Raw genomic sequence first — 27,696 nt, forward strand, 5'->3', positions numbered from 1 at the left:
ATGTTTAATATTTTAAATTGTTCAGGGAATCAAGACCCCAGTGCCAATGGCATCACAATGATGCAGCAGCAGCTTACAGCAACAGATATAATTGTGAACAATGTCATATCCTATGCGCCTGATTATTGGCTAAATGCACAGATTGTGACTAGTTTTTCTCATTGATTCGATCAGGTTTAAGTATTTGTTCTTGTAAAGTGCATGAAAAGAAATGCTTCATAGAACTTGTTACTACAATAAAATGCAGGTGTGGCAGCTGCCCCTTTACACATTGTGCTTTTCCTGCACATTATAGTTTGATCTGTTTGTTAACGTTGCAGCGGGCTTGAACCGCTCAAAGGCAACATTTGTTAGAATGTAGGCAGTTGGAAATTTACTAAAGCAGGTGACCTCCATTTCCCAAAATGCATCACCGGAATAGGAAAATAATCTCCCTTTGATTATTGGGCTTTCATCAGGCTTTAGGCACTGGCTGCAGTGTAATTGCTTTTTGCAGTAGTAGCTGTGAAAACTTTGAAATCATTAGGAACGGAAACTTAACGTTAATTATCCGAGATATTTCCAGTTCTTAAAAGAAGAAACACTTTGAAGAACATGGCAAAGACAACAGGATAGGAACGTTAATGTGAGAGATCGGGCTCTCTAACTGTTCAAGAATAGTTTGAATAGCTGCGTCTAAAATTTGATCAAGGATCTGCAGGACCAGAAATTTAAAGATGATACATCTAAAAATTTTCAAAATTTGAAAATTGTTACCTAATTGTGCCATGGGTTAAATGATGTAACTCATTCCAGCTGCATAGACCAATTACCACATTACATCTTAAGTGTTGTTACACCAATTCGAAGAATAAGCTGCACCACCTCAAAAAAAGAATGTTGACCAGTCATTTCAGAGGAGCGTACAGGGGAACATGAAAAAAAAATTTTACCACTAGTCCAATATTGGCATTGGTTACCTTTGAGCAAATTTGTGCTCAAATGCAGTAGGCAGTATTGCAGTGGACAGTATTGCAATATTTTATATGAGAATGAGTGACATAATGAGGGTCAAAGTAAATTGCTAAAATAACCCCAAAACAAATGATTTTGCCCAATTTTCACACTTAAATATAATTTTCTGGATGCTGTGTACCAAGAACCAATGAAGACTGGAACTACCGCACTGCCTCCACCACTATTCTGTGTCCTGTCAAGAACTTAAAGGGGCCCTGAACCACTTTTTATCGAAGTCGAGAAATGCATTTGAAGTTAAATTTGACTATTTCAGAAATACTTTGCCATAAAAAGCACTACTTCAATGCGTTTAGCAGGTGCGGAATCATTGGCAATCAAACACCCTCTTTGCAGTGCTTCCGCTCCTTCTTCATTGACTTGCACTGTGAAAGCTACGGCAGAATAGAGTGTGCCTACAATGCTCCTCCTACTGAATGTCATTGTGGCGTGCAGTTCAAATTTGATTTTGGATGTTCTTACAGGCACCACTATTTCTGATTTTGGCACCTACAATGTGCCAAACATAAGCCAAATGTGCAAACGCCATTGTCCTCAGCAAGCTGCAGTGCACTCAGCCAATGAACCCTACGGCGGCCACCGTAACTACACTACGTAGCAGACCGCAACTACGTGCAACTGCAGCACTTGCTTTGTGCACAACAGGGCTAGGGTGCATGCTGTGCTCCTGTCTGGCTGTGCTACGTGGTGTGGACTGGCTTTGTCCTGCACCAGCTTGATCAATGGATAGTAGCCACATCATAATCGCGCATTTTGAAGCACTATCAATAGCTCAATCATTACAAAGCAAAGTATGCCAAGGCATCTAACCAGGAGCGGCTAGAAGTGAGCACATGCTGGAAAGCGTGCATGTGATCTTACCTTAAGTTTCACGTGGTTCAAGGCTAGTTGGGTGTTCAAAACTAGTCGAAAATAGCGAGACCCAATGGCTACGACACTGATAAGTAGGGTGGCCAAAGTTTAATTCCTATGCAAGTGGCCACGGCCAAGTGCGAGCAGATGTTAGTTGGCTTCTTCCGGAATAATGTAATTATTATAGAAATTCAAAAGCAGATTTTTGCTTACTTCAGCCTATTTATAAAACTGCGTTAATAAACATACAGTAACAGCAGAAAGAAGTGCACTGATCCAAACGCCCTTCTTCACTGATGTTAGCTATCCACCAATAGCAGCCGCATATGGGAATCTGCTATATTACAAAATAAAGCGTCCAGAAAAAGAGTGAGGAGCAGGCTTCTGTTGAAAAGGGAGTGTTTAAGAGAAAGGTGACTTTGTGGGCCGCTTGCGATATCCACACGCTGCACACGAATACAAAATTTGGCTGAGATGTTCACAGCAGCGTATGCTATCCACGGACTGTTTTTTAACCAAGCCCGAGGGGTGGTTCAGGGCTCCTTTAAAGACAGCAAATTCATATATATTTGTCCTTGCGCTTCCTCTGTGAAGCTTTCCGCTGACTGAAAGTACGAAAACAAAAACATGCATACACACACGCACACACACGCACACAAACAGTCACCTTGTTCTGTGGATCCTGCACAATTGATTATGTGTTTCAGCACTGTCAGAGCTCCGATTCTTGTTTTATCATTGCTGTTCTCTGCTTTCATCAGGAGGAAGGACGTCAGCTTGTCAGGAAACATTGTAGCTTGAGGAAAGAGCATACATACCAGAAAAGTTAGCAAAAATAGTAATTAGAAAAAATAGTTAGAAATTATTAACACTGTTCCACTACCGAAGTGGCCATGTATGAAATCCAAGAGAATCGAACAGCAAATACTAGTTAACATATAGTGCAGCTTTGTGTAAAGCGGGGATTCTCTTAACCAAGAGTATAACAGCTCTTCATGAAACAATGCACAAAGAACAATGGTATATAAGGGATCTTGAAATTTCAACCAATGTGATGACCACTTGATGCAGCAAACTTAGCATGCTTCCATGCCTAAAACTACTACTGGCATGCAGACAAGCAAAGGTGATAATTAGAAAATGGACAAAAAGAATTAAAAAAAAGGATTTGGAACTTCTCATGTCCATATCAAAATCGAATAGACAATGTATAGAGACAAATGGTGGCAGGACTGTAAAACTATCATTAAGCCACAACAGACATGGCAAGCAATAGCAATGAAGTCAGCACACTGAAGGCAAGCCGTAAGTTTTATCTGTCGTAATAACAACAAAAAGCTAACCACAATAATGCATAAATGAATCCGCATGTGCATCAAGATAGAAGTGCAATAGCAACTTGGCTGAGCACTAGGGCTGGGCTTCAATCAGACTTTTGGATTTAGGGACATGAACTAACATTATTTTTGAGCATGAGCTTCGAAGAATAAACAAACAATGCTTTGCGAATGGACAGCTGCCTTAATTATTAGTATGTCAGCGACACCTTGTTTTAGTGGACATATATCATGCATATCAAACGTGTGCAGATGCTATCAAAAGTCCAGCAGCAGTGATAGTATTCCCTTCACCACTTTTTCTACTGGATTGAAGAACCCTAGGCATGTGTAGCTTTGTTCTAACTCCTGGGAGACACGCAAACAGGTGTCACATTAGTCATAAGATTGTACATAGTTAAGTCTCTGGTTCTCTTCATTGCTGGTGAGCAAGCAAAGCAGGAACATCAGTGCTGACACATTTAGTTTTTTTTCTCATGTGACCTCAACCCAACTCATCAAAATAAAGAATGTATTAATCATGATTGAACTCTTAATTAATTGGAAGGTTAATCAATCAATCGCCCAGCCCTACTGAGCACCGACTTACCACCATGTCACTGCACATGAAAGAATGTGGAACAGGCTTTTTTGTAAGGCCCTAAAATGTGCTAGCTCCGAGACATTTCCTGGCCGCACAGCTGTAGCTACAACATTATTCTGGTGCAGTGATGTCTTGGTGTGGCTGCCCTTCTGCGTAGCTAAAGTCTTCCATTCCCCCCTTCATCTGCAAGATGACAACTCTGAGCAGCAAGGAGCTCCAGTGACAGTACTGTGAGGCGTCAGTGGTGGTGGCATAAACGTTTATAGAAATATTGGCCTCAGGGCCTGGCTTTGCCTTCATCTCCTATATCCCAATATCTAGGCCAGACTTGGTGATGTAGGTGAGGAGCAAGTTCTGAAAAAGGTCCTATGCCCATGCTCAGATGCTGACCAGGGCACATGGTGAGATGTGTCGTCAAAGAAGGTGCATTCTTGAAACATCTGTTCCAGAGCACTTTCGAGTAGGGGCACAGCAGTGACAGCATTTCCGGTGCCACAGAATATTGTACAGGAAAGCTTTTCTGCCAGTCACTCAGCCTCTCAAGGCACCTTGACACAGCCTTTCCACAATGTAACACGTGAGCCACACGCACGTGAGCGTGGGTGTAAGGCGTATGATAGCTGGGCAGTTGCCCTCGTTAGACTAAACCACAGTCCTATACAGCCACCTTAAAAAAGCACAATGCACAGTACCTTCAACTGGCTGCATTCTCTGAACAGCTGTCCTGCAAGTGATTGTTGTAGGTTCACAAAGTCAGGTGAATTATGCAACCAGCTGCTAGCAATTCACATGTGCATTGTTTTCTTCACAGAGTTGGTTCTAAGCGAATTTTCTGAACATGGTCATCTATGGTAATTATGACTCAGTCAAGACAATTCTTCTGTTCTCTTTCGCTTAAGTTGCTCTAAGGTGTCACATTGTCAGCAAATATAGTACCTAAATCCTAATCCCTCAATTTAATTATGCTTCCATGCCAATGGCATAAAGCCAATGTTAAATCATGTTGGCAAGATCACAGATCCTTGTGGGATGCCTGTTATTAGGAAGCAAGTAACTCTTGCTCTCTTCTGTCTTAATGTCTTGACTGCAAATAGCCAGCCACTAAGGAAGCAGTGAACAAAGTGCAACATTCTTGTTGGGCTAACTCTTGTATCAGAAATCAGGAACCACGGTATACAGGATCAAATGCATTACAGATGTCTATCACCATGTTTAAAGCACATAAATGTAAAAAAAAAATATTATGACAACGAGACTGCAAACAAAACTTGCAGGGTGCCCCGAGTCATGAATAAATATTGGAAAGCTGTACCTAAAACAGTAAAACATCGTAGGCTTTCGTTGTGGTTCCGAACACTTGCAGGTTCCGTGTAGTCCGGCGGGTTGCAAACCTGCGCATGTACATAAAAACATTCTTTCCCTTTGTGTGCTTTATAACAGCTCTTGTGTCATTAACACGAGTCTTACATTGCACAACAAACTACACATATTGAAGGCCCACTTCTAAACATAAGGTAACAGCCTGGCATTTTTCTTTAGGTTATACTGACTCATTTCAGAAGAGCAACTAAAACTTTATATTTTCAGAAATATTTCTGTCACATGTTCTCCTAGGCATACAGTCATAAGCCAGAAAGGCAAGCCTATTTTTTTCTGTAAATTATTTCAAAGACTGGGGAGTGCGCTCTCGATCTATGCCCTCAAACAATTTCAATTGGCCACCTTGTGCTTGCAGCTACCACTACTTGAATGTGATGTCAGCATGAGAGCAGCACAATGCTGACGGACTCACCTTGTGGAACTGTCTAAAAACAAAAGATACAGAACTGTTACTGTCATGACTTGTTGGCATTACTTGGTGTTAAACTTGTCTGCAGGTGCAAATAATTTGGCAGCAATGTGACCACCATAAAGCAATTTATGTTGTATTTTATTTGCAAAGAGCTATGTGGCAAAACAAGGTTTATAGATCAATCTGTTTCAGTCAAACACACAATTTTAAGATATCACCACAAGCACTCCGACTTCTGGCCCAAAAATCTATTAAAATATATGTTTGGGCCCTATTAAAATTGAACTGCAGCAAGACCTCGTAACAGGCATGGCCAGCTCAAGTTTCCACCCACGATACCAGCCCTCATTGCTCCCCAGTGGACAGATTTGAGCAAAGACGGCCATGTCCTATCTCATAGGAGCTATTGTATGCCTATTAGCGCTGGCACACGTGGTCCTGGTGTTTATGTTTTCATGATGGGAAATGCGACCTTGTCATCCTGTACGCCTGGTACTCAGTATTACTGTGTCGTTTACTGCCACAACAGCGTCGACTACACTAAACACAGAGACCCGCCCTTAAAATGCTACAACCTTCCAGACAATTGGCAAATAACAGACAAGCACAGAACCATCTACACAGTGAAATTAGACATCTTCCTTTCTTAATGTAAAGCATTCTTTGCTGGCACTTTGAGAATGTCTATTTACCTATCTAGCCTCCTATGCTGCAGGACCACGGGTGCCTACGAACTTGAGCCGCCAGGTATATGCTCATGTTCGTGTCGCCGACATGGTCATGTCATCATTGTCATTCAGGCTCAGTATTCCGACTCTCACCTCTGATTCTCGCATCCTACTGCGCCAAGCCAGAAGCGTAAGAAGACCCGGGCATGTCTGTGGCAGAACACTAGGTGGTGACTGCCCCAGTATGAACAGCAATTCAAAAGAAAGTTTCCCACCCCGTGCAAGCCAACCAGCTCCTGATGCTCACAAATAAACTTTTGGAAGACCGCAGCTTCGTTGAGAAGTGCATCAACTCGGACATTGCATTCTTCAGAGGTTTACTTGAGCAGCTTCAGGATGGCGTACTACTGGGTGCAGAGGAAGGGGAAAATGGTCGCAATAATCGAGCAGCTAGGCAAGCCAACATTCTTTCTGACCCTCAGCATGTCCGAGCTCCACAATGAGCGCTTGCTTGCAGTCATTGAGAGAGCCAAGAAGCAGGTTGAGATGCGCTACCACAGGGTTGATGCCACAGCCAGCTACCTGCAAAATGCTTTGCTTATCTTCAATTCCCACACTACGTGGGATTTTTCATGTCTTCTTTTCATCCTAGTTGCACAATAAATTGAGTGGTTCTGCCAGCGCAGCGAGAAAGATTTGCAAGCTTTGTGGCACCCCGTCCACTCAATGCTGGTTCCTTTCTGGATTAAGTGCGCTGCAGGATAAGCTGATAAAATATAATCAATTGCGCTTATACAAGCAGCGCAGTCTTTTTTTCCAAGCGCTGTAAGTGCAATAGCATATATTGAAAGTAAATTCAGCAAGATCATGGGTATTTTCTGTGATCTGTATCCACAGTCTGCGATTCTGTGAGGTTGCATCTCGTATGAATGACAGCAGTAGTAGTAATTAATAAAAGGAAAATGAGACAACCACCGAATCGAAGCAATTGCTACAAAGGAAACCCATACAGGTTCCTCAAAAGAAAAGCCTTGCAGTTGACGAAAAATTCGTCGTGGTCTGGGATGAATTTTTCTTCAACTGCGAGGCTTTTCTTTCGAGGAACCCATATGGGTTTCTTTTGTAGCAATCGCTACGATTGGGTGGATGTCTCACTTTCCATTTATTAAAGGGACACTAAAGGCAAATAAGAAGTTAATGTGGACTGTTTAAATACCATTCCAGAAACCTTGCAACGCTTGTTTCAGGCCAAGAAAGGACTTAGTTTACGAGAAAATTGCATCTGAAGGGTCCAAATACCTTTTTCGAAATTCAGATCTCCCGCCACCCCACCGGAGGAGTGGTGACGCTGCATACGCCATCACCACCCACTGCTGCTATCAATGAGTAAAATGGCGCCTGACAGACGGCGGCACCTAGCCAAGACAGAGCAGAGCGGGGGATTCACCACTGCAGCTGCTTTTTGGTGAATTGGCGTATACTGTTTGGGCATCCCGCGGCATAATATGGAAGTTGAATTGTCTGCTACTTGCAGTTTGTGCGAGTTTCGCGAGCCAGCAAAACCAGTGCGGCACTACGCAATCAGGAAAGTACTGAAACGCGAAAGCGTGGGTGGTGCAGAGTCGAGCGAAAACGAAATATTTTGACCGCCCGCATCGTTGTCAAGGGTAATTTCAATTAGTTCTTTTTTCTAAAAATGATACAGAACTGAATAAGAAGCATTTTATTTCGTCTTCTAATACAATACAATAATGTTTTTTTGCAACGAGTGGTTGAGTACTAGTGACAGAATTTAACTGAGGAGTGCTTTCGTCATCGGGCAAGTGCTTGAATGTTCCAGGGGAGTCTCTGAAGATGTCCTGCATTTACCTCAGTTTCTCGATTACTAAGGCCCTGTTCGTGATACTATTGATGCCTTAGAGATTCCCAAGCACTAATCTATCACTTTAGCTTGATCTTTTGTCATGTCTTTGCAAGCTTCTTCAGTACACCACTCATGAAAACATTTACAAAAGTACAGACAATGACATTAGAATCAGATTGCTGAAACGAAAAAAAAAATATATATATATATATATATATATATATATATATATATATATATATATATATATATATATATATATATATATATATATATATATACCAGATTGGTTTTGGTTTGAGTTCAACACACTCTGGTTTCATTCTGGTTCAATTCCAGCTCGGAAAATTAAATTAAATAAATAATAATATAAAATTAAATTATATATATATATATATATATATATATATATATATATATATATATATATATATATACCAGATTGGTTTTGGTTTGAGTTCAACACACTCTGGTTTCATTCTGGTTCAATTCCAGCTCGGAAAATTAAATTTTATAATGGTTCGCAAACCGGTTTGCAGCTCTGAACTTGTTTGGGAACTGGTTTGGCACATTAAACTTTATCTTGTCCTATGATGGCAACACGCTACACAGTGCTACTGACTTTTCCACATGGCGCATGCACAGGCTATGTGCGGAGGTGGAAGGAATAAGCTTCTTGGCCTATGGCTGCAGTAGAAATTTACAGAGGCATTCAAATAGTGAAATTATCTAATTAAATTGAATAACAAATACTCACAATTTAAAAAAAGAAAGTGAAATAAGTTTTGTGAAGCCTGTTAGGCAACGAAAAGCTTGTCTACATTATTTGATACATGTACACCAGATGTGGTACAATATGATGACAATAAAAGTAATGAAAAAAAAATGGCAGGCCTGCCCAAAACATGTACTAGCACAGTTACAGCATAAGCTGCCTCCTCAGAGCTCGTCGTAAGCTGTTTAAATATTCCTACTAAGTAATGATCCTGGAAGTAATTGGTGTAATGTGTACACATATATTGTAATACAGTGACATAATACAGCTCGCTGTGGCTTGTGCTGCTATCACGTCGGCGCCAGGAAATCGTACGTAACAGGATCGTATTGACAAGGTTCTAGTGTACTAGGCCAAAAGGGTCTGTCACATCTTTAAGGTGCACCCCTGCACCATAGCTGTATTTGCCCGCTCACCAGCATGGTAGGGAATGAAGTCCGCTTATCAGCTAGAAGAAGAAATGCTGCCTAGGTGCGTTTTCGCAGGTTGTACCAGTGGCGCGGCCCAAGGCCAGCTGAGTAACAATTTGTCTGCAGTTAGTTGACCACCTACCACCTACGGTTTGCCTACGATTTGCCTATGGTTCATTGACATGGTAGTATGTCCAGGCCACAAAAAAAGAAGGCATACTGCTATGCCACCCAATAGTTATTTTTCATGCTGGCACGTATGTGTTTTGTTTAAACAGAATTATTTACTAACGTTACTCAGGAGCACCTGAAACTTGATTTTCACTGATTGTTTTTATTTTCACTGATGTACCATACATGGTGGCCCCACACTGTGCGTCAACCGATACAAGAGTCTCATTCCAAAAAAGATTGAGTGCCGTGGAGCCATTTGCATCATGAACTGCATTATCACACTGGCTATCACATGAAACTACATGTTGCAACATTGATGCGCTGAAGGTTATCATAATGGTGCTAACAACCTCAACGCAAACTCTCTAAAGTTCACCGCAGAACTTTACTGCAAATGTTGTACAAGCAACAGTTTGCATTCTGTTCACACCAAGAACAAACCCAGGGTGTCTACCAAATTGACATTTCCAAATTCCCTGAGTTTTCCAGGTTTTACCTGAGTGCCTTTGCAAGATTCCCTGAGTGATGAAGAACTATGTTTTGTGTCAATACGGGCTGAAACCATATCGCCCGATGCTGTCACTCTCTAGTAAGCATATGAAAAAAATTTTGAAAGAACGACTTAATCCAATTTGAATACTAAGGAGTAGTGTTTATGTTATTCAAAACGAGAATAGAAAGGGGGGGGGGTAGTAAAATGCAAAGCAAATAAAATGTCTTCGAAAAAAATTGCAATTGGAGTCAGACATTCTCAAATACGAATAAAAAGAAAATGCATACAGAAGCAAATATTTTTGAATATGAACTATTTCTATCAACTGATAGCAAGCTCAGTGGTATGAGGCCTGAACTTTGTCACATTTGAGATTCTCTCTCAATAGCTCGTAAATCAACCTCAACTGTCCTGACATATACGTCAGGACAGTTGATGCTCCCACCGGCAAAGCCCGGCTGAGTGCAACCTGCAAGTCGCAATACTGGAGATCATCGTTCTCAGTGAGAAGTCTAAGGATCCACGCAGTTCACGTGCACTTCGCTGGTTTAGTGTTCCGGCAACAGCCACAGATTTTTATTTGAGAAAAGAGGAAGACGTCGTCACTGTGCTCATGTGCTCTGCCATGGTGTCAGCTGTGGCAGTGCAGAAGGAAGAAAAAGCGATGCTAGTGGATGCACCTGTGAATCTGTTGACAATTAGTGACTGGCCCCACAAGCCACTTTCTGCCCAAACTCGGCGCGCATAACGCGGAATATAATTGAGAGTAAGTTGCAATTTCCAGTTCGCTTTGCGTGGGAATCTGTGCGAAATTTTTGTGCTTTCTTTTGCTGCTGTTTAGCTTCCTGCAATTGCTACCACGTACATTCAACACGTTGGTAGAACTGCTGTGCCCCAGCATCACAAGGCAAGAAACTAATTACAGGCCTGCAGTCTGCTATGGTGGCGTGGACTTTTTATTTGGCACAATGCAATAGGATGCCAGATGAAAACACATTATAACAGAACTTTTGGCGCATCGCAGATTGGTTTAGTAGTTTTACGAGTATGGTCATGTGACTGAAAAATCAAGCAGCAAGCTACTGGCCCAAAATAGTTGCTTTTCGAGAAAAGCAACCATCTGCAACCATTTGTGACTGGTCGCTGTGCGACCAGCTTGGTTTCGCATCTGCTGTCCGGCACCAGCAAAATGAGCCTTAAGGAAACAGACCCATCTTTCCATCTGGCTGACGAACACTGAGAAATGCAGCAAAATTTCTTGGCAGTCCGGAGTTTCTTGGGCGGCAGCTCAATCATTCTACAAGTGCATCCGTTTGTATTACTACGGCTACGGACAGACGGAGCATTTTGTGCAAGGTTTCCTGTGCTCGCTGCTAGGTGTCACATAAACTGCTGGAGCCTCAAACTGAGTGCGAATCGGCAGAGTCATGGAGACAAAGGCTCTGGTACCTAACTGGTGTGAATGCTCAAGCAAGTGGCAGAAAAGAGGGTCAGATGCCAAAACAAGGGCTCGGGGAAAGGCATTAGCCACAACATTCAAACTGCCTTTCTGGTAGCAGACAACAAAGCTGTGCCGCTGCAGTGTCACTGACCAGTGCACAAGGCGGCTTGCAGGCTAGTGCAAGCACTTAAGCCAGGTCAGCGCCATGTGGTCTATCTCCAGCACAAACGACACTCTGTCGTCGTAACAGTCAAACTTCAAGAGAGCAAAAAGAAGGACCAACTGGCAGTTGGTCCACACAATGCATGCCCGACCCCAAGGGGCCAGTAAACGGCGGAGAGGAGAGCTAGGTTGCCACTCTGACAGGCACATGAGGTCTCACACGACTGGCGAATAAATCAATGACATAGCACGGTGGCTCATGAAAAATTAAAATTGTTACTCAGCTGCACATGAGGCAAGTGGTAGTCAGAGAGCATGGAGACATTGTCGGCTGAGTGGGGTGGCTCGCGCTCAACATTAGTCTACCAGTGTTGGTCGGGACAGAAAGTGGTCAGCGAGTGGTTTTGCACCCACAGTGGGGCAGAGTTGCTCAACAGCGATGTATCAACATCTGCCCTAGGAACAGAAAGAGGCCAGTGAGCGTGCTTGCAACTATGGCAGTGCACGGAGGCTGCAACATGGCACATTCGTCTGAGAAAAGCGCTCGAGAGAAGAAGAGGCCAACGAGCAGGTTTACACTAGCAGCAGTGCAGCGTGGCTGGTGTATTGAGCACTGTACTGTGTTTGGGGCAGGGAAGGGCCCACGAATGAACTGGCAGCGCAGGGTGACTATGATGCAGCACATGGCACAATGCACAATGCCCAAGTGTAAGTAATAAGTGAGTAACAAGTGTAAGCAGGGTGTTTACCAAGTTGACATTTCCAAATTCCCTGAGTTTTTCAGGTTTTCTCTGAGTGCCTTTGCGAAATTCCCTGAGTGATGCAGAACTATGTTTTATGTCAAGGCGGGCTGAAACCATATTGCCCAATGCTGTCCCTCTCTGGTAAGCATATGAAAAAAAAAACTACTTAATCGAATTTTAATGCTAAGGAGTAGTGTTTATGTTATTTAAGAATAAAATAGAAGGGAGGGGTTAGTAATATGCACAACAAATAAAATGTGTTCGAAAAAATTGCAAATCGAGTCGGACATTCTCAAATACGAATAAAAAGGATATGCACACAGAAGTAAATATTTTTGAATATGAGCTACTATCAACTGATGGCAAGCTCAGTGGTATGAGGTCCGAACTTTGTCACAATTGAGATTCCCCTCTCAACAGCTCGTAAGCCAACCTCAATTGTCCTGACATACTCTCAGCTCGCGCACGAAGCCTCAGTGCTGTGTTTCACTGCTTTAAAGAGTTTATTCTGGTTTGGATGAGGGACATCTGTATCTCGGCATGAGCCAACACTTTGTTTCTTGAGTTCAAGCTCCTCCAAAATGGCAGCAGCACGTTTGCTTTCTCATTCATTCCTCAATGTGTAGGTCCTTTCTGTTATTGTCCTTCTTCCACGGATCATTTGAAGCATCTTCTTGGTCAGTTGCACAGTCCACGTCCGATTTTTCGAACTCCTTAGGGGCCGCGAAAATGTCCGAGAAATCGGCCAGTTGGAAAAAATAAATGCATGTCACTGCCCTTAAGGGCTCAAACCACCACAGGCACATTCAAAAATGCTCTGAAGGCCTGTCGGTACATGTATTAGGCACATCGGTGCTCACACTGTGACAGGAAATACCGGGTGCACACGTGTATAATTATTAAGGAATATACATACTGTGTCCCGCGGCAATAGCCCCTTCCCACGCTTGTTCCGCTTCACTGCAATACTTTTGCATATGCTTCACCAAGTAACATTTCTGTACGAAGGCGAAGCCAACGTTGCTAGACTAGCTTCAGTTGTAAAACTCCCCGCCCGCGCGCTTACAGCCGCTGTCGCCACTTCTGTGACAGCTGCCAGAGGGCAACGCTGTTCCATCGGGCTCCACTGCAGACGCCTCGTCACAGCCTTGAGCTCGTGCGGACGGGCAGTTTGCGCGTGTTTCCCGCTTGCTGGCGTTCTCCCTTTAATACTGAAAGAAGGGTAAACTGCACGAAAGGAAGAAACGCATACAGCGAAGCACAGAAGCTGCGCAGAAGCTGCTGTGTTTCTTCCTGTCGTCTTAACGTTTCGCGCAGTTTAGGCTCACGAGCCTGAATATCTGGCCAAAGTGCGTGATTGTAGGATGATCTTCATCCCCACCGAAGCTTCTCACCACGCCAAAGAAGTGCTACAAAAAGAAAGATGAGGTTGGTCTTTGTACACACAAGACACACACACAAAAACACACACACAATCGGCTGCGAGAGAGAACGACGTCACTGACGGTATGTCCGCAGTTGTTGCTTGCGTTCGATGTCTCGAGTTTGCTCGGCGGCGTGGTTAGCAGCCTTCGCCTGCGATTTGCTGCTTGTGATTCTTCGAAATTAAATTTCTTCAAGATTAAATCTTTCCGTTACGTAAGACCATTAGTGGCTCATACTCCCTTAAGCAATGGCTCATACCCCCGTAAACGCGGCCTCCCCATTACGATGACAGAAGTGAAGTGAATTTGTACGCTGGAAAGATGAACGGCGACACAGCCAGCTGTGGAAGACGACGACGAACACGGGAGCAGTGGCACGAGCGTGTGCCGTTGATTTCGCAGTGAGTTCCCGATCGGCACGAGGAATCGCTTACATGCGGAGCGAAGCGTCGCATTGCTGGGAGCACAGAAAAAGTGGTGCGCCGAACTGTCGACATCGTTCCAATAGCGGCCTATGCAGCCAGGTACGCAGCAGGTCGGCATCGTCTGCTGAGATTCTTAAGAAACTCGGCGAATGCTACAGTTTCACGGATGACATAATTGCTGAAATTCGCCGCCAACAACGAACCACAGGATACACCAACGCTGCACCGCGTGCTTAGTCCGGCCCGCCCGCGTAGCCGGCTAGTGAGGAAGTGAAGCCGGGCGCGACTGCAGCGCCACGAAGGCGCGGGCTGGTGGCGGTTCCGCGCAACGGAGCTGAGTTTTAAAACTGAAGCTAGTCTAGTAACGTTGGGCGAAGCTGACTTTTGGGAACCGGCATTATGCAACACACCATGCTTTCCAAGCTTCTAAGCCAATCGCGAGGACCACAAAGGCGGAGTTCGTGCCATTGCTGACAGCAGCGAATTCTTTCAATAAAAAACACGGCACCCAACGGCAAGAAGCTTCATAGCGAACGCCGAAGCAGCTAGGTCTAGCGTTGCCGCAGTGGTGGCTACGGCTGCCAGCAGATCTGCGCGCGAGAGCGCTTGTTCGACACGGCAAGGTAATTAAAATGGCAGCGGTGGTGGCTTTGATTAATGCCGTTTCGGACCTGCGGTCACAGCAAAATGTCCGGAAAATCGGACGGCAAAGAGTTGTTGCGTCCGAAATTTCAGACGTTCTAATACATTGACTCTATGGGGTACGTGGTGGTGCCGCGAAGCCGTACAAATTATCAGGAATCAGGAAAGTTGGCAGTTGACTGTACACTGGCAACTCCTCCAGCCGATGACAGGACGTCAAAGACGATTCATTACGATTCCTGTCTGTTACTCGAGAAAGCATTGCCACGGCTTTCAACCCTTTCAATAAAATTACAGCTAATTTTCCCTGATAGAGGCACAAATTCCCTGAGTTTTCCCTGAGTTTTTCCAGACTACTCAAAATCCCTGATAACTCCCAGTTTCCTGGTTGGTAGACACCCTGGTAAGCAACAAGTGTGATCGTGTCAGCATCTAAGCAGTATGGCTCCAATGTGGCACACTGGACACTCAACTACACTCAGGACAATGAGAGGCCAGCAAGCGAGTTTGTGCCAGCACCTAAGCAGAGTGGCTCTGGTGTGATGTGGGAAACAGTGCCCTGTGCTTGCGGCAGGGAAAGGCCCAGGAACGAACTGGCAGAGTGGGGAAGCTCCAACGTGACACATGGCACAATGAACCGCGCTCAAGACAACGGAAGACCAGCAAGCGTATTCATGCTGGAATCTAAGCAGAGTGGCTCCAATGCAGCCCGTGGAGCACTCAGCTGCACTCGGGACAAAATGTGGTCAGCGAGTAGGCATAGTATGTCGGAGGAACTAGCTGGCACCTGGTCTACGCGCATCTCAAACCGCTGAGAAAACTTGTAACTGCCATGGCTAGGACTAGGGTACACATCCAAATGGTCGAAATCACCAAAGGGCGCTCCCGATGGCTGAAAGAGGGTTACCAAGGTGAATGTACCTCGTGCTGTCGGCGTTGTCTACGTCAAAGAACAATAAGTCCGTACAGTAAAACCTAATTAAACCATACCCGCTTAAACAGTAGTTTCGTTTTAAAACTAGTAAAGTCAAATCCCTGACTCAGTGGCCATTGAACATAATGTGTTTTGTATCTGCATAAACCGTACCAGCTTATTGTTGTACGTATCAGTTAACAAGCAGTGTTTCAACTTTTCATCGCACAAACACAGCGGTGCATCGTCTCCATCAGGCGCCCCGGCAGAATAACAAGCCTCAGAGATCGGAACAACGGCCTCCAAGTGCACTGTGCGTTCGTGCGTGAAGCCACAGCAACATCAACATTATAACATCATTTCGGTGGCTTGCCAGAGAGCGTTGTGGCACCATGCATGTGAGGACTCGCGTCATGCCGAAGCTCGGATAAAAAAAGACACCGGATGCTCAGCATAGAAGAAAAATTAGACATCATTTATGCTATCAAACATGACACGAAGAAGTTGGCGCTGGCACACGACAGGGATCTGCTGTTGACTACGGTGTGTGGCATTTAGAATGCGAAGAAGTTGTTCGGCAGTGCTGCTGCAACTGCGAAGGGATGTCGGCTATAAGGTTCGACTTTTCGCCATCGTTGCCTCTGTTGTTGCCAAAGTGTCGGCTAGCGACAGTGATGAGGACGACACAGAAAGCGACAGCACAGGCGATACAGGCCCGACAGTGGCAGAAGCTGTGTGCTACGTCAGCCTCGTGAATGCAATCGTCGAGACGAGAACAGCACCCCGCAATGAAAAAAGTGCCCCGCAACTTCTGCAGCGCTATCGCGCGCGTTCACGGAGAATACGTAACGCCAACAAAGAATCTGCCATGCGAGTGTTTGCCGAGAAGAGGGGGCTGGCTGAAAAGCTGGCTCGCAGCTTCAGTAAGTTTGGGGCCGCTGTCGTAGCTGCTAGGCCGCCGCAACATCATATGAAAATAACACTTTTGTCACACGAAGTGAATAAATACTGCAGGTTTTTTTTACCCTTTCATCGCACTCTCTCTGAGTTCCGTTTTTGACAGGTAAGTGGTCGATCTCATGCTATTTCGGTTAAACAGTACTACCGTTTAGTACATACTTTTTCCGAGCTCCGGCCAACTATGGTTTAACGAGGTTTCACTGTAGCAAGGAAGTCAAGCAGGAACGAGAACATTGCGGGGGCCTGCTCTGATGCCATGCCAAAACCAAGTTGGGCGCCAGTTGTAGGGAGTTTCACCACAATGCAACACTCATAGCACTTACGGGCACAAGCTCACCGCAAGACCAATTAAGTATGTGTGCATGCTGTACTAGGGCTAAGTAGTGGTCAACTAAGTGCGAGAATGAGAAGTCGCGAGAGCAAAGGTCCCATGTAACCAACTCGTTGCAGGCCTGTGAGCATTTGCCGCAGTGATGAAGGACTCGGCAAAAGAGAGCTCAGCGGGAGAGAAGACCTGGGGGCTGCTACTTGCGCGGCCAATAAGGACACATTCCAGTGACATATGCTCACACGGCGACTTGACACCGAAAAGAAGAAACATGGTTTGTGCAGGAAATTAGCACCGTTGCATTAGGCGTGTCTGCCATGTTGCCGCTGGGGCACCTGTTCCCCGAGATCCAGCTAAGCACCATGTGCGAGCTGAGGAATTAGGCATGGGAAGGCACCTCGGTGTCCACAAAATTCATGCAAAACACTTGGGGCTCACCGATATATTGGCTGCCATTAGAACAAGCGCTAAAAATACCAATAGGTCAGCAGTTGTTTTCATCCTGCATTGTGGCTCGATGTTGAGGCAAGCATTCTTATTTACTTTTGTAAGTCGATCTGTGCTCATTGACGTAATATGTCACTCCTTTAGTGGGCTTTTTTTGTGCACTTCTTTTGTAGTGTTTGTAGCAACTGTGTGAATTCTGTTTATGTAGCACCTGCCTATTTCGTATACTGCTTCTAATCTGATGCAATGCGGTGCGTTGTAATGAGAGTGATAAATTGGTCGTTTCTCATTCGCATGCATACGAGGTCATGTAATTCTGTCCAGCCGACCATATAATTTTTTTATTTTTCGGTTATCTTTCTGTCATGGTGAGAAACAAAAAATTTGAATGTTTACAGTGCTTTTGTACTGGTCCACTAAACATACGTTAAACGGACATTAGGCTTTTTTTAGCCTTAGGTATATCTACGAGGACATATATATATATATGGGCTGGTGCACCCTAGCAACTTTTGTGGGCGACTTGAAAAAAAAAAGACACTTACTCTTCCCACAAACAAGTCAAGTACATGAAATTACACCTTTCCAGAAACAATGTGATTTCTGTTAAGCAGTAGGCCCTGCCAGATGCAGATGCCCCTGCGGTGCCTCATAAGCCGCCATATTACAGGACATGCACTTCCATATTCTCAAACCATCCTCGACTCAGTTCTTCCAGTTCTTCCTCCACTCCACTAAGTTGAGCACAGCGCCACCCCTTGACTGAAGATGACATTATGATTTCAAGGATGTTTTGGTTTGCCGATGAAGTGCAGTGACCATTTCTGTCAAGGGGTGGTGCTGCCGTGCAATTGCTCGAGTAGGAGTGCAGTGCTGAGTAGAAGGATGTGTTCTAGAACAGGTGGGTTAGACTTCTATGGAAACTTCATTACCATGTTACACAGGTATAGGTATACATAACTTGGTAGAGCTACCTGGCTGAGGTTGCTGACTCGGGGAAAACAATAGGATATAAGCACAAATCTGATAAATGCAGAAGCTAAGAAAGGTGCATCAGTGGCACACCAACTATTTTGCAACTCCACGAAAGTAAAGAAAACGATCCACAAGCAGTCCCAATTTGGTAATGACTAGCCTTTTGTTTACTACACTGAAAAAAAATATAATAATAATAATAAACATGGCCAGCTTAAGTGCAATCAACTTTTATGAGTTCGGAAGTGTTATTCTACAGCATGAATTATAAGCATTTGTGCATTCAAAGCCACCAGTGCTGGCACAACAGCTCATGGTGCATGAAGGTGGCAAAAAGATTGCATGAATGCTGTGAATAGCTTCCAGAAGAACTGCAAATGCCTCTTCATCCAAAAAGCGAGACTCTGAAGCCATATAACAAGTAGCACACCAAGTATTGCAGCCTCTGTCTCGAACTCCTGCTTCACTAGAAATTTGGGTTGCAATTCTGCAAGGTGAAAGGCCTGTTTCTATTGTTTTTTTTCCCAAGTGCCCCATGAATTTCACTCTAGTAAGATTCAGCTTTATACGCAGGCCATACAATAAAAGGCAAGGACAGCAGGTAATTACCTGTACAAAAAGCGAGTTGTTCAAAACATCCAGGTGTTGTTCAAGTCCAAGGCATTTGTACTCGGTGGCAGCTTCCAAAACCAGACACAACCCCTAGACAAAAGTAAAGGTAAAAAAGCAAGTAAAAATATAATGTCAATTACATGGTGATAACTAAGAATTCAAGACACATAAAATATGTTTCAAAGCAAAACTATTAAAGTCCTGCTTGGTCTTTTATTCATCTTCTGTAGAAAAGTACTACAGCCGCACTTCGTTATATCCAATATTTGCTTTGAGCAGACACACAGATATAGGCAAAAAAATATTGCAATCAGGTCTACGCCTAAGAAACACAAGCAGGGTGCCTCCGATGGGCCAGAAAGTCTCCTGCAGATTTTGATGCCCCATCGGCACCTTGCCGTGCCGATAGGTGGCATGAAAACCTCGATAAATTACATATGCACACTCTGCACCGTCGTGAAGATGCAACTATGTAAAATCAGTACATTGGCTTGCCTACTATTGTCAACTAAGGAAAGCTGCCAGCACTAAAAGACTTTTTGGACCCAGAGGGGACCACACGTGGATCCATACGCCACTACTATGGCCATCAGTCTAGACCGTGCATATGATTTGACACTATCGCCAATAAGGTCTAAAAGTATACAGATACCATATTGTAACGCCGCATCGGAGGAGCATGGAACAGAAGGAAGAAGCAGCGAGAGGTTTTTGGGTGATCGGCTGTTTCGGACCATCTCATGTCTTCTCTACCCTTTTCACTGTAAATAAATCCATTCTACATCCGTAACAAATGGTGGAAGTGCGGTGTACTAGACGCCCTGCACAACCCAGTCTTACAAGATCTTTGAAGAAGCAGACACCTGGCTGGATTACCCCCAGAGCAAGTATGGACGTCGCTGCCTGCAACGATATTGCCTCGATCGTGCGTCAAGGGGTTAAAGAAGAACTAGCACAACTTCAGGGAGTAGACGCTGGTTATCAGTGTGCGTTTGACAAATGCATTCCCGAGCCACCATCCTGGTTGCGAGAACATCGCATCGAGCACCGACTGCCTTCTGAAGAACCACACATAAATAACACAAGCTTTCGGTCCCCCCCGGCAAATTTCAGTAGCCACCAGTCCTCACCGCTCCGTTGTGACACTACAGAGTACTACCCACCACCACGACATGTTTGTGCGGAATACCAGATGCCACGACATGCTCCCGCAGAATCATACCCGGTGCCACGCGTACCTGCTCCATTTAGTTTCAACTGCGACCTACCCATCTGCTATGCCTGCGGTTCCCGAGAACATATTGCGTGCTTTTGTCACTGCTGCCCGCAGCGAGCCCCACATTTTTCGGCGTACACAGCTTGTGTGCATGCAGACGCGCCCACACCATTTGGAGTTCATCCTCTGCGGCAACAGTGATCGTACCATTCACATGATGAGTCCGCTGTCTCCGAGCACAGCATTACACCACCGCCGATCTGACTGCGCTGTTTGCCATCCCCGCGCCATCGTCGGTTGCCTTTCCCGCCGCAGCTGGGAAACTAGCTGGTGCGGCTTGATGGAGGATCGGTCATGGTACAATTAGACTCGCCAATTCCTCCGTCTGTTGTTATGCTGAAAAAGAGGTTGTGTGTGTGTGTATAGACGGTGTAAATACTACTGCTCTTGTCGATATGGGTGCCACTATTTCTGTTCCTAGCCTTCACTTCAAGGATCCCCGAGGAGGGAAAGTTATGTTCGCTTGGGATCGCCAAGGAACTTTTCGTGGACTTGGAGGTGAAATGCTGCGCCCTGTTGGTGTTTGTATGGTTTTGGTTGCGATCGGAGGACAGAGCTTTACAGCCGAGTTCACTGTATTGGTCCACACAACTCATGTTGTTCTTTTAGGCATAGATTTCCTATGTGAATGCAGCGCTACACTTGACTGTGGGACTGGAGAGATTTTACTAAGGAGAATGTTGCCAATCGCCATACCTGATTTGCAGACCAATGATCCCACCGTGTTTTCGCTGTCTGAAGATGTGCTACTTCCTGGCTGGACAGCCATGTTTGTTCCCATGAGTTCTTCACATGTTCAGATGGGATCATACAATGCTCTTGTCGAGCCAGATCATAACGCGATTAAGAATGTGTTGGTCCCTCTTTCTATTGTTCAAGCCATCGACGGGTACGCTTTCTTGTGGACAGTGAACGCTTCTACAGAGTCTGTCAGCCTGCCAGTCAGACTTAAATTGGCAACATTTAAGGAGCAAGCCACAACTGATGTACGAACAGTTGCAGCATCTTCAGACATCAGTCGACCATTGGCCAACTATTCAAATCACTTGCGACGTATGATAAACAAGTCGTCGTCATCTTCCAAGCAGGATGTACTCCAACAAGTGCTCGCCTGCTACACATCAGTATTTGATTTTACTCAACGCAAGCATTCTCGGATGTTGCCGGAATCCCACATGCACCACCGCATCAACACAGGGAAAGCGACTCCGATATGACAGAAACCCTATCACCTATCTCTCACAGAAAGAAAAGTGATCACCGAACAGGTCGACGACATGCTCCAGAAAGGCGTTATTCAGGAGTCTTGCAGTCCTTGAGCAGCTCCTGTTATACTAGTGAAAAAGAAAGACAACTCGTGGAGCTTCTATGTCGACTATCGTCGCCTGATTGCCGTAACAAAGAAAGACGTGTATCCCTTACAACGCATCAACGATGCTGTTGACTGCCTTCCCTCCGCATCGTACTTTTCGTCAGTTGACCTCCAGTCCGGGTACTGGCAGATACCAATGCACCCGTCTGACATAGAAAAGGCCGCTTTTGTTATGCCCGACGGACTCTGAGTTTAACGTCATGCCGTTTGGCTTATGCAATGCCCCAGCAACCTTCGAGCGATTGATGGACTCCATCCTCCGTCGTCTCAAATGGGAGATTTGTATGTATTATTTAGATGACGCGATTATTTTCAGCTGAACTTTCCACGAGTAAAAGAAGCGGTTCGGCCCTGTTTTAGACTGCATCGAAGAGGCTGGCCTCGTTTTAAACTCTAAGAAGTGTCGTTTCAGTGAGCGTCAAGCCCTTGTGCTAGGATATCTAGCCGACAAGGACGGTATACGGCCAGATCCCCAAAAGATTTCTGCTGTTCGCAACTTTAAGCAGTTGAACACAGTAAAAGACCTCAGAAATTTCCTGGGCCTTTGTACTTACTTTTGCAGGTTTATTAAAGACTTCACCCAGCTTACTTGTCCACTCACTGAGCTGCTCCGCAAAGACACCCCTTACATACGGTCCGCTCAGTGCGAGATTGCTTTCCAGCAGCTGAAGTTATTGCTCACCTCTGGGCCACTTCTCCGCCATTTCGATCTGGAGGCGTTCTTGCACCACTTGCATCTGAACTGCATACCGATGCAAGTGGTGCTATGCTTGTCCAGTTTCATGATGGATGCCAACACATTGTTGCGTATGCAAATCGTACTTTGACGAAAGCAGAGAGCAATTATATAGTCACAGAACTGGAATGTCTTGCTGTTGTTTTTGCCATCCACAAGTTCAAATCTTACCTGTATGGCCACAATTTCAAGATTGTCACCAACCATCATTCCTTCTGTCGACTCGTTGGACTACGTGACCCAGCTGGGCGGTTGGTTCGGTGGGCCTTGTGTCTTCGAGAATATGACTTTTCTCTTGCTGAAAAGAGCGGTCGATGCCACACAGATGCCAACTGCTTATCTCGTCTTCCCTCTCAGAGCAAGGGTACTGATGATGACGATTTCGATGCCTACTTAATAACAATCTCATAAAACTTTTCTGACTTTGCTGTTCTCAAGAACGAACAACAGTGTGACCCTTCACTAAAGCCGATTATAGATGCGACCCACCGATCTGAACAGGCTACACCATTTGTGACTTGCGACGGTTTGCTTTAAAACAAGAATTATTCAAACGATGTGCTCCACTGCTGCTCGTTGTCCCAAAATACCTACGGTTTGCTGTACTTTGGGCCATGCACGATGACCTTACATCCGGTCACCTTGAATTCGCTCGAACGCTCCACCACCTCCAACGTTTCTACTGGTCTCAATCGTGGAAGACAACCAAGCAGTATGTCGCCAGCTGTGATGTCTGCCAACACCACAAACAACCGACTACAGCTCCTGCAGGAACTCTGCAACTGGTTAGACCACTGAGTTCACCTTTTGAGAAAGTGGGTATAGATTTACTCGGTCCTTTTCCAAGTCTTCCACTGGCTGCCACTGGATAATCGTGTTCGTGGATTATTTAACTTGTTATACTGAAATAATGGCATTTTTCTCAGCTACAGCATCCAATGTTTCAGGGTTTCTTCTGCATTCGATTATCCTCCACCACAGAGCTCCTCATGTCGTGATAAGTGATCGCGGGTGGCACTTCACCGCTGATGTCGTGGAAGAGTTGCTACACCTTTATGGAACTCCGTATCGTCATTCCACGCCTTACCATCCGCAAGCCAACGGTCTAACCTACGTACCAATCGTACCCTCGTCAACATGCTTTCAATTTATGTCTCAGCGGATCATAAGAATTGGGATGCCGTATTACCGTTCATCATGTATGCCTTCAACCCAGCCAAGCATGAAGTCGCAGGATACGCACACCTTTCTTTCTCCTCTACACTTGCCATCCTCAAAGTTTTCTCAACTTATACTTCCTTTTTAACCTAACAATGATGCTTCTGTCACACAGATATTGTGTCATGCCGAAGAAGCACGTCGACCTGCCCGGCTCAGAACCCAATCGTCGCATGTTCATGCTAAGGCTCGCTACAACATACATCTGCCTGTCACATTCACCACGGGTGACTTTGTGTGGCTGTGGACACCGGTTCGGAAAAGGCGACTTTGCCAAAAGCTTCTCTCCAAGTATTCGGGCCCACTCGTCATTCTCAAATGCTTGAGTGAAGCGACCTATGTCGTCGCTAAAGTGTGGGCTGATAACTGCCATTCACGCAACACACAAGTCGTGCACGTCGCACGTTTTAAACCATACCATCAACGCACACTCTGACTCGCTCGGTGAGGTTCGTCTGACCCAGAGGAAAATGTAACGCCGCATCGGAGGAGCGTGGAAGATGAAGAAGAAGCGGCACAAGGTCTTCGGGTGATCGGCCGTTTCGGATCGTCCCATGTCTTCTCCACCCTTTTCACTGTAAATAAATCCATTCTACATCCCGAACAATATTTACTCGAATCTAGCGCACACCTTTTTTCAAAGAAAACAGGTCCAAAAATTTTCTGCATGTTACAATCGCATACAAAAATTGGAGGACGCTTAAGCTTCGCCTTCAAGAGTGGGACGCGACAGCGTTCCCGTCGACCCGCCAAGGGGTCGACAATGCGCTACGGCACAGCGATCACTTACGATGCGCCCCGCATCGGACTTAGCGCCCACCTATCACGCGGTGAGCGTCGAGCAACGCAGCGTTCGGCGTGGCAACGAAACGTGCGCCTGAGCGAACGGAACGAACGAAAGAACTCGGTGTCTCGGAGGGGAAACGATCTGCGCCAGCCAAACGTCGTGATCGGCACGGGCAGAGAGATAGATAGTTATCTAAACCGGGAGCACGGCGAAGCGTCGTCAGGGGAGAGGGAGTCCCGCGACGCGCCTGGCAGCGGTCCCAATGCGCGCGCGGCGCGCCTCCTGTCGGGGCAGCGCCGTACATTGAGAGGAGGGGGTCTTCTGTGTTTGCCGCAAGATGGCTCTGCGTGTGCGGAAAGCGCAGAAGAAATTCAGCGGAAACGCACTTCGCAACTCGTGTAATTGTGACTTCTGTACGTTACATGTTCATAATTACCGATATACACCGCAGTATAACTTTCCACGGCTCGTTTCGAAGGCAACACCGCATTCACTAGAGGCGCGTTTGCACCGCTTGGAAGCATCGAACTCGTGGCTGAGTGGTAGCGTCTCCGTCTCACACTCCGGAGACCCTGGTTCGATTCCCACCGGGCCAATCTTGGAAGTTGCTTTTTATTTATGAAGCGCCTGCCGTGATTTATCGCTCACGGTCAACGCCGCAAACGCCGACACCGACGCCGACACCGACGCCGACGACACCGGCTTTTCTGCGACACGAGCTCCTTAACGCTATCGCGTTAAAACCAAAACGTTTCTCGCAGCGTTGGCAACAGCCTACCAGCAGCGCCATCAGACACAGCATCATCACCATCTCAAAACGACAACAGAGCATAATTTTGTGGAGGTTGCAGTTTGTTCGTTTTGTGCTCGACTGTGACCTTGAGCAGTATCTTTGGCCAATAAATTTCTGAGATACTATCCCTTTTGCAAGACTTCGAGCATCTTGGCACTAGGTGCATCAACGTAATCAGCCCCACCATTTCCGGCACTGTGCCAAGCTCGCTATCTGTGCACAGTGCCAGGAATGCTGTCAGACAATTATTTCGACACTTTTCTGATGCAGTCTCGCAAAAGTGGTAGTAGTATCTATAAAAATGATCGCTCTAGAGTACCGCCCCTGTGTGCTTGGTATTTGTGGCCAATGAAGAGCAAATGGCAACGACGACATGCTGCTTTCATTATGTAAAGAAACAAAAATTTCTGCTTGTGAAAGTAAATTCTGCGCACCTACCTTTTCCCCGATTATGAACATGGGGGGAGGTGTGCTATATTTTTCTTTTATGAATCGGTGGCATGTGAGATTCAGGTGGACTTTTATTTTCTTAATTTAAGACCGCGAAAGTTAAGTGTATGTTAGAATCAGGCAAATATGGTGTTGGCGGCGAGCTTCCCATGATGGCTTGTAACCAGCTGCCCTGCTGGCCACACTGTTTAGGCTGCTAGGCTTAACCAGAGCCACTTTATCGGGAGTTGGCAAGCAAAGTTGCAGTCACGTGCCTATTTGACATGGTGGCAACTTTGTTCATGAACGCCATGTTTGCAGCAACACATACGCGGTTTATGCCTGAAGCATCGTGCAGCATCTGGAATTTCAGTTATTGTCATTACATAGTGGTGCTATGGGTGGTGGTGCCATAGGGAAGCCCAAATAATCATGCAGGTTTGAAAAATGAGGCTCTAAGAAATTGGTCAGCAACTATATTTTACATTTTTGTTACCAGAATATATATTCGAGGCACGTGCAAATGAAAATTTCCTTCACTATATATAACTGATATCATGTCAAACCCCTCATTTTCAATTTCGCTGTAGTAGAATACTCTATTGAATCAGTGCATGACCAAACAAATATGAGATTTATTTCTTTATGGTTGTGTTCGTTATATCACGGTTTGACTGCATTAGAATATTTAGAGGCTTGTGCGGATATTTAATTGAGTATTATGCTATTTGACGTACTCTTCGGTTCGAATTTCAGTATGAAGAATTTTCATATTCGAAATGAATGAATATAAATTGGAAACCAAGCAGTTAAACCTCGATATAAGGAAGTCAGTAAAATTGGCACTTATATCAAAATATAGTTTTATTGAAATTCGACTTTTTGTGCAAATGAGTACAGTCACTGAAACATTTTTCTTGCACAAAATGGCCCGATCTGAGTGGTGCGTTCGCAAGCAGCCACATGCAATTCAACCATTTAATCATCTGCATCCACAGCAGCATCAATTTACTGCCTCAGTATTCCTTCAAGGCAGCAGTGAAATCTCATTATACTGAAATTGTATATAAACACACTTCGTTATGTTGAAATTCACAACATATGGTGTTCTATGTACAAAAAGTTACTAATTTATTATATTGAGAATTTCTTAGTATTGAAGTAAGTTATATCGAGGTTACCTGTACAATCATCAGTTTCAGTGAGCAAGTTGCACTGTCATACGGCTTACAGCAAAGACAAGTCAAAGGCGAAAAATTTGTTCACAGTCTCCAATTAAACTTTTTTAGCCTGTTTGATTACTCCATGGAAGAAGGAAAGCTCAGGAGAGGCCCTGGCCAGCCCGATTACATTAGAGAAAGTGTGGCAGGAGTCCAAGTGTGTTTTTTCACAAAGGAGTACTAGGATTGGTGGTCCAAAGAGCAACATTGTCATAGCAACTGCACCTCAGTCCCTTAGTCAGGCTAGCGAACGCAGGCAATGTTGATGACCATTGTGCAGCAGTTGGCATATCTGTGCTTGCACCACGCATGGAGCTATCACCTGCAACACTGGCAGTGTCACACTGATGCATAGATCCTGCGCCCTGCAATCTCTGTAACTTAGGCTCAGTTACACGGTCTTTCAATCCTGCAGAGGTGAGGCAAACAGGCCCTTGGGAAAGGGTAGAATGAGGAGGAGGAAGATGGCTCGAACCAATTTATAATACCGACTGAAGTTTGCGACGCCACACAATGCCTCACTTAATTTTTCAGATATAAAAAAAAATTAAATTATGGGGTTTTACGTGCCAAAACCACTTTCTGATTATGAGGCACGCCATAGTGGGGTACTCCGGAAATTTCGACTACCTGGGGTTCTTTAACGTGCACCTAAATCTAAGTACACGGGTGTTTTCGCATTTCGCCCCCATCGAAATGCGGCCGCCATGGCCGGGATTCGATCCCGCGACCTCGTGCTCAGCAGCCTAACACCATAGCCACTGAGCAACCACAGCGCGTTTTTTTCAGATATGATCCACGCGCGCGATGTCAGAAAAATGGCAGCCATTA

At 45.2% G+C, this 27,696-nt stretch overlaps 1 protein-coding gene across 2 annotated transcripts in view; it reads right to left on the minus strand.

The window, feature by feature from the left end:
- c11.1 (maestro heat like repeat family protein c11.1) overlaps positions 1-27,696 on the minus strand; it is a 193,255-nt gene that overhangs the window by 138,198 nt on the left and 27,361 nt on the right. For both annotated transcript variants that reach the window (XM_065444129.2, XM_065444128.2), the window contains exons 9-11: positions 19,032-19,124; positions 5,099-5,177; positions 2,534-2,662 (exon numbers count right to left, since the gene is read on the minus strand). In XM_065444129.2, the coding sequence (XP_065300201.1) occupies positions 2,534-2,662; positions 5,099-5,177; positions 19,032-19,124 (301 nt within the window). The remainder of the gene's footprint in view (positions 1-2,533; positions 2,663-5,098; positions 5,178-19,031; positions 19,125-27,696) is intronic.

This window comes from Dermacentor albipictus, chromosome 1 (assembly GCF_038994185.2).
Source record: "Dermacentor albipictus isolate Rhodes 1998 colony chromosome 1, USDA_Dalb.pri_finalv2, whole genome shotgun sequence".
Classification (NCBI taxonomy): domain Eukaryota; kingdom Metazoa; phylum Arthropoda; class Arachnida; order Ixodida; family Ixodidae; genus Dermacentor; species Dermacentor albipictus.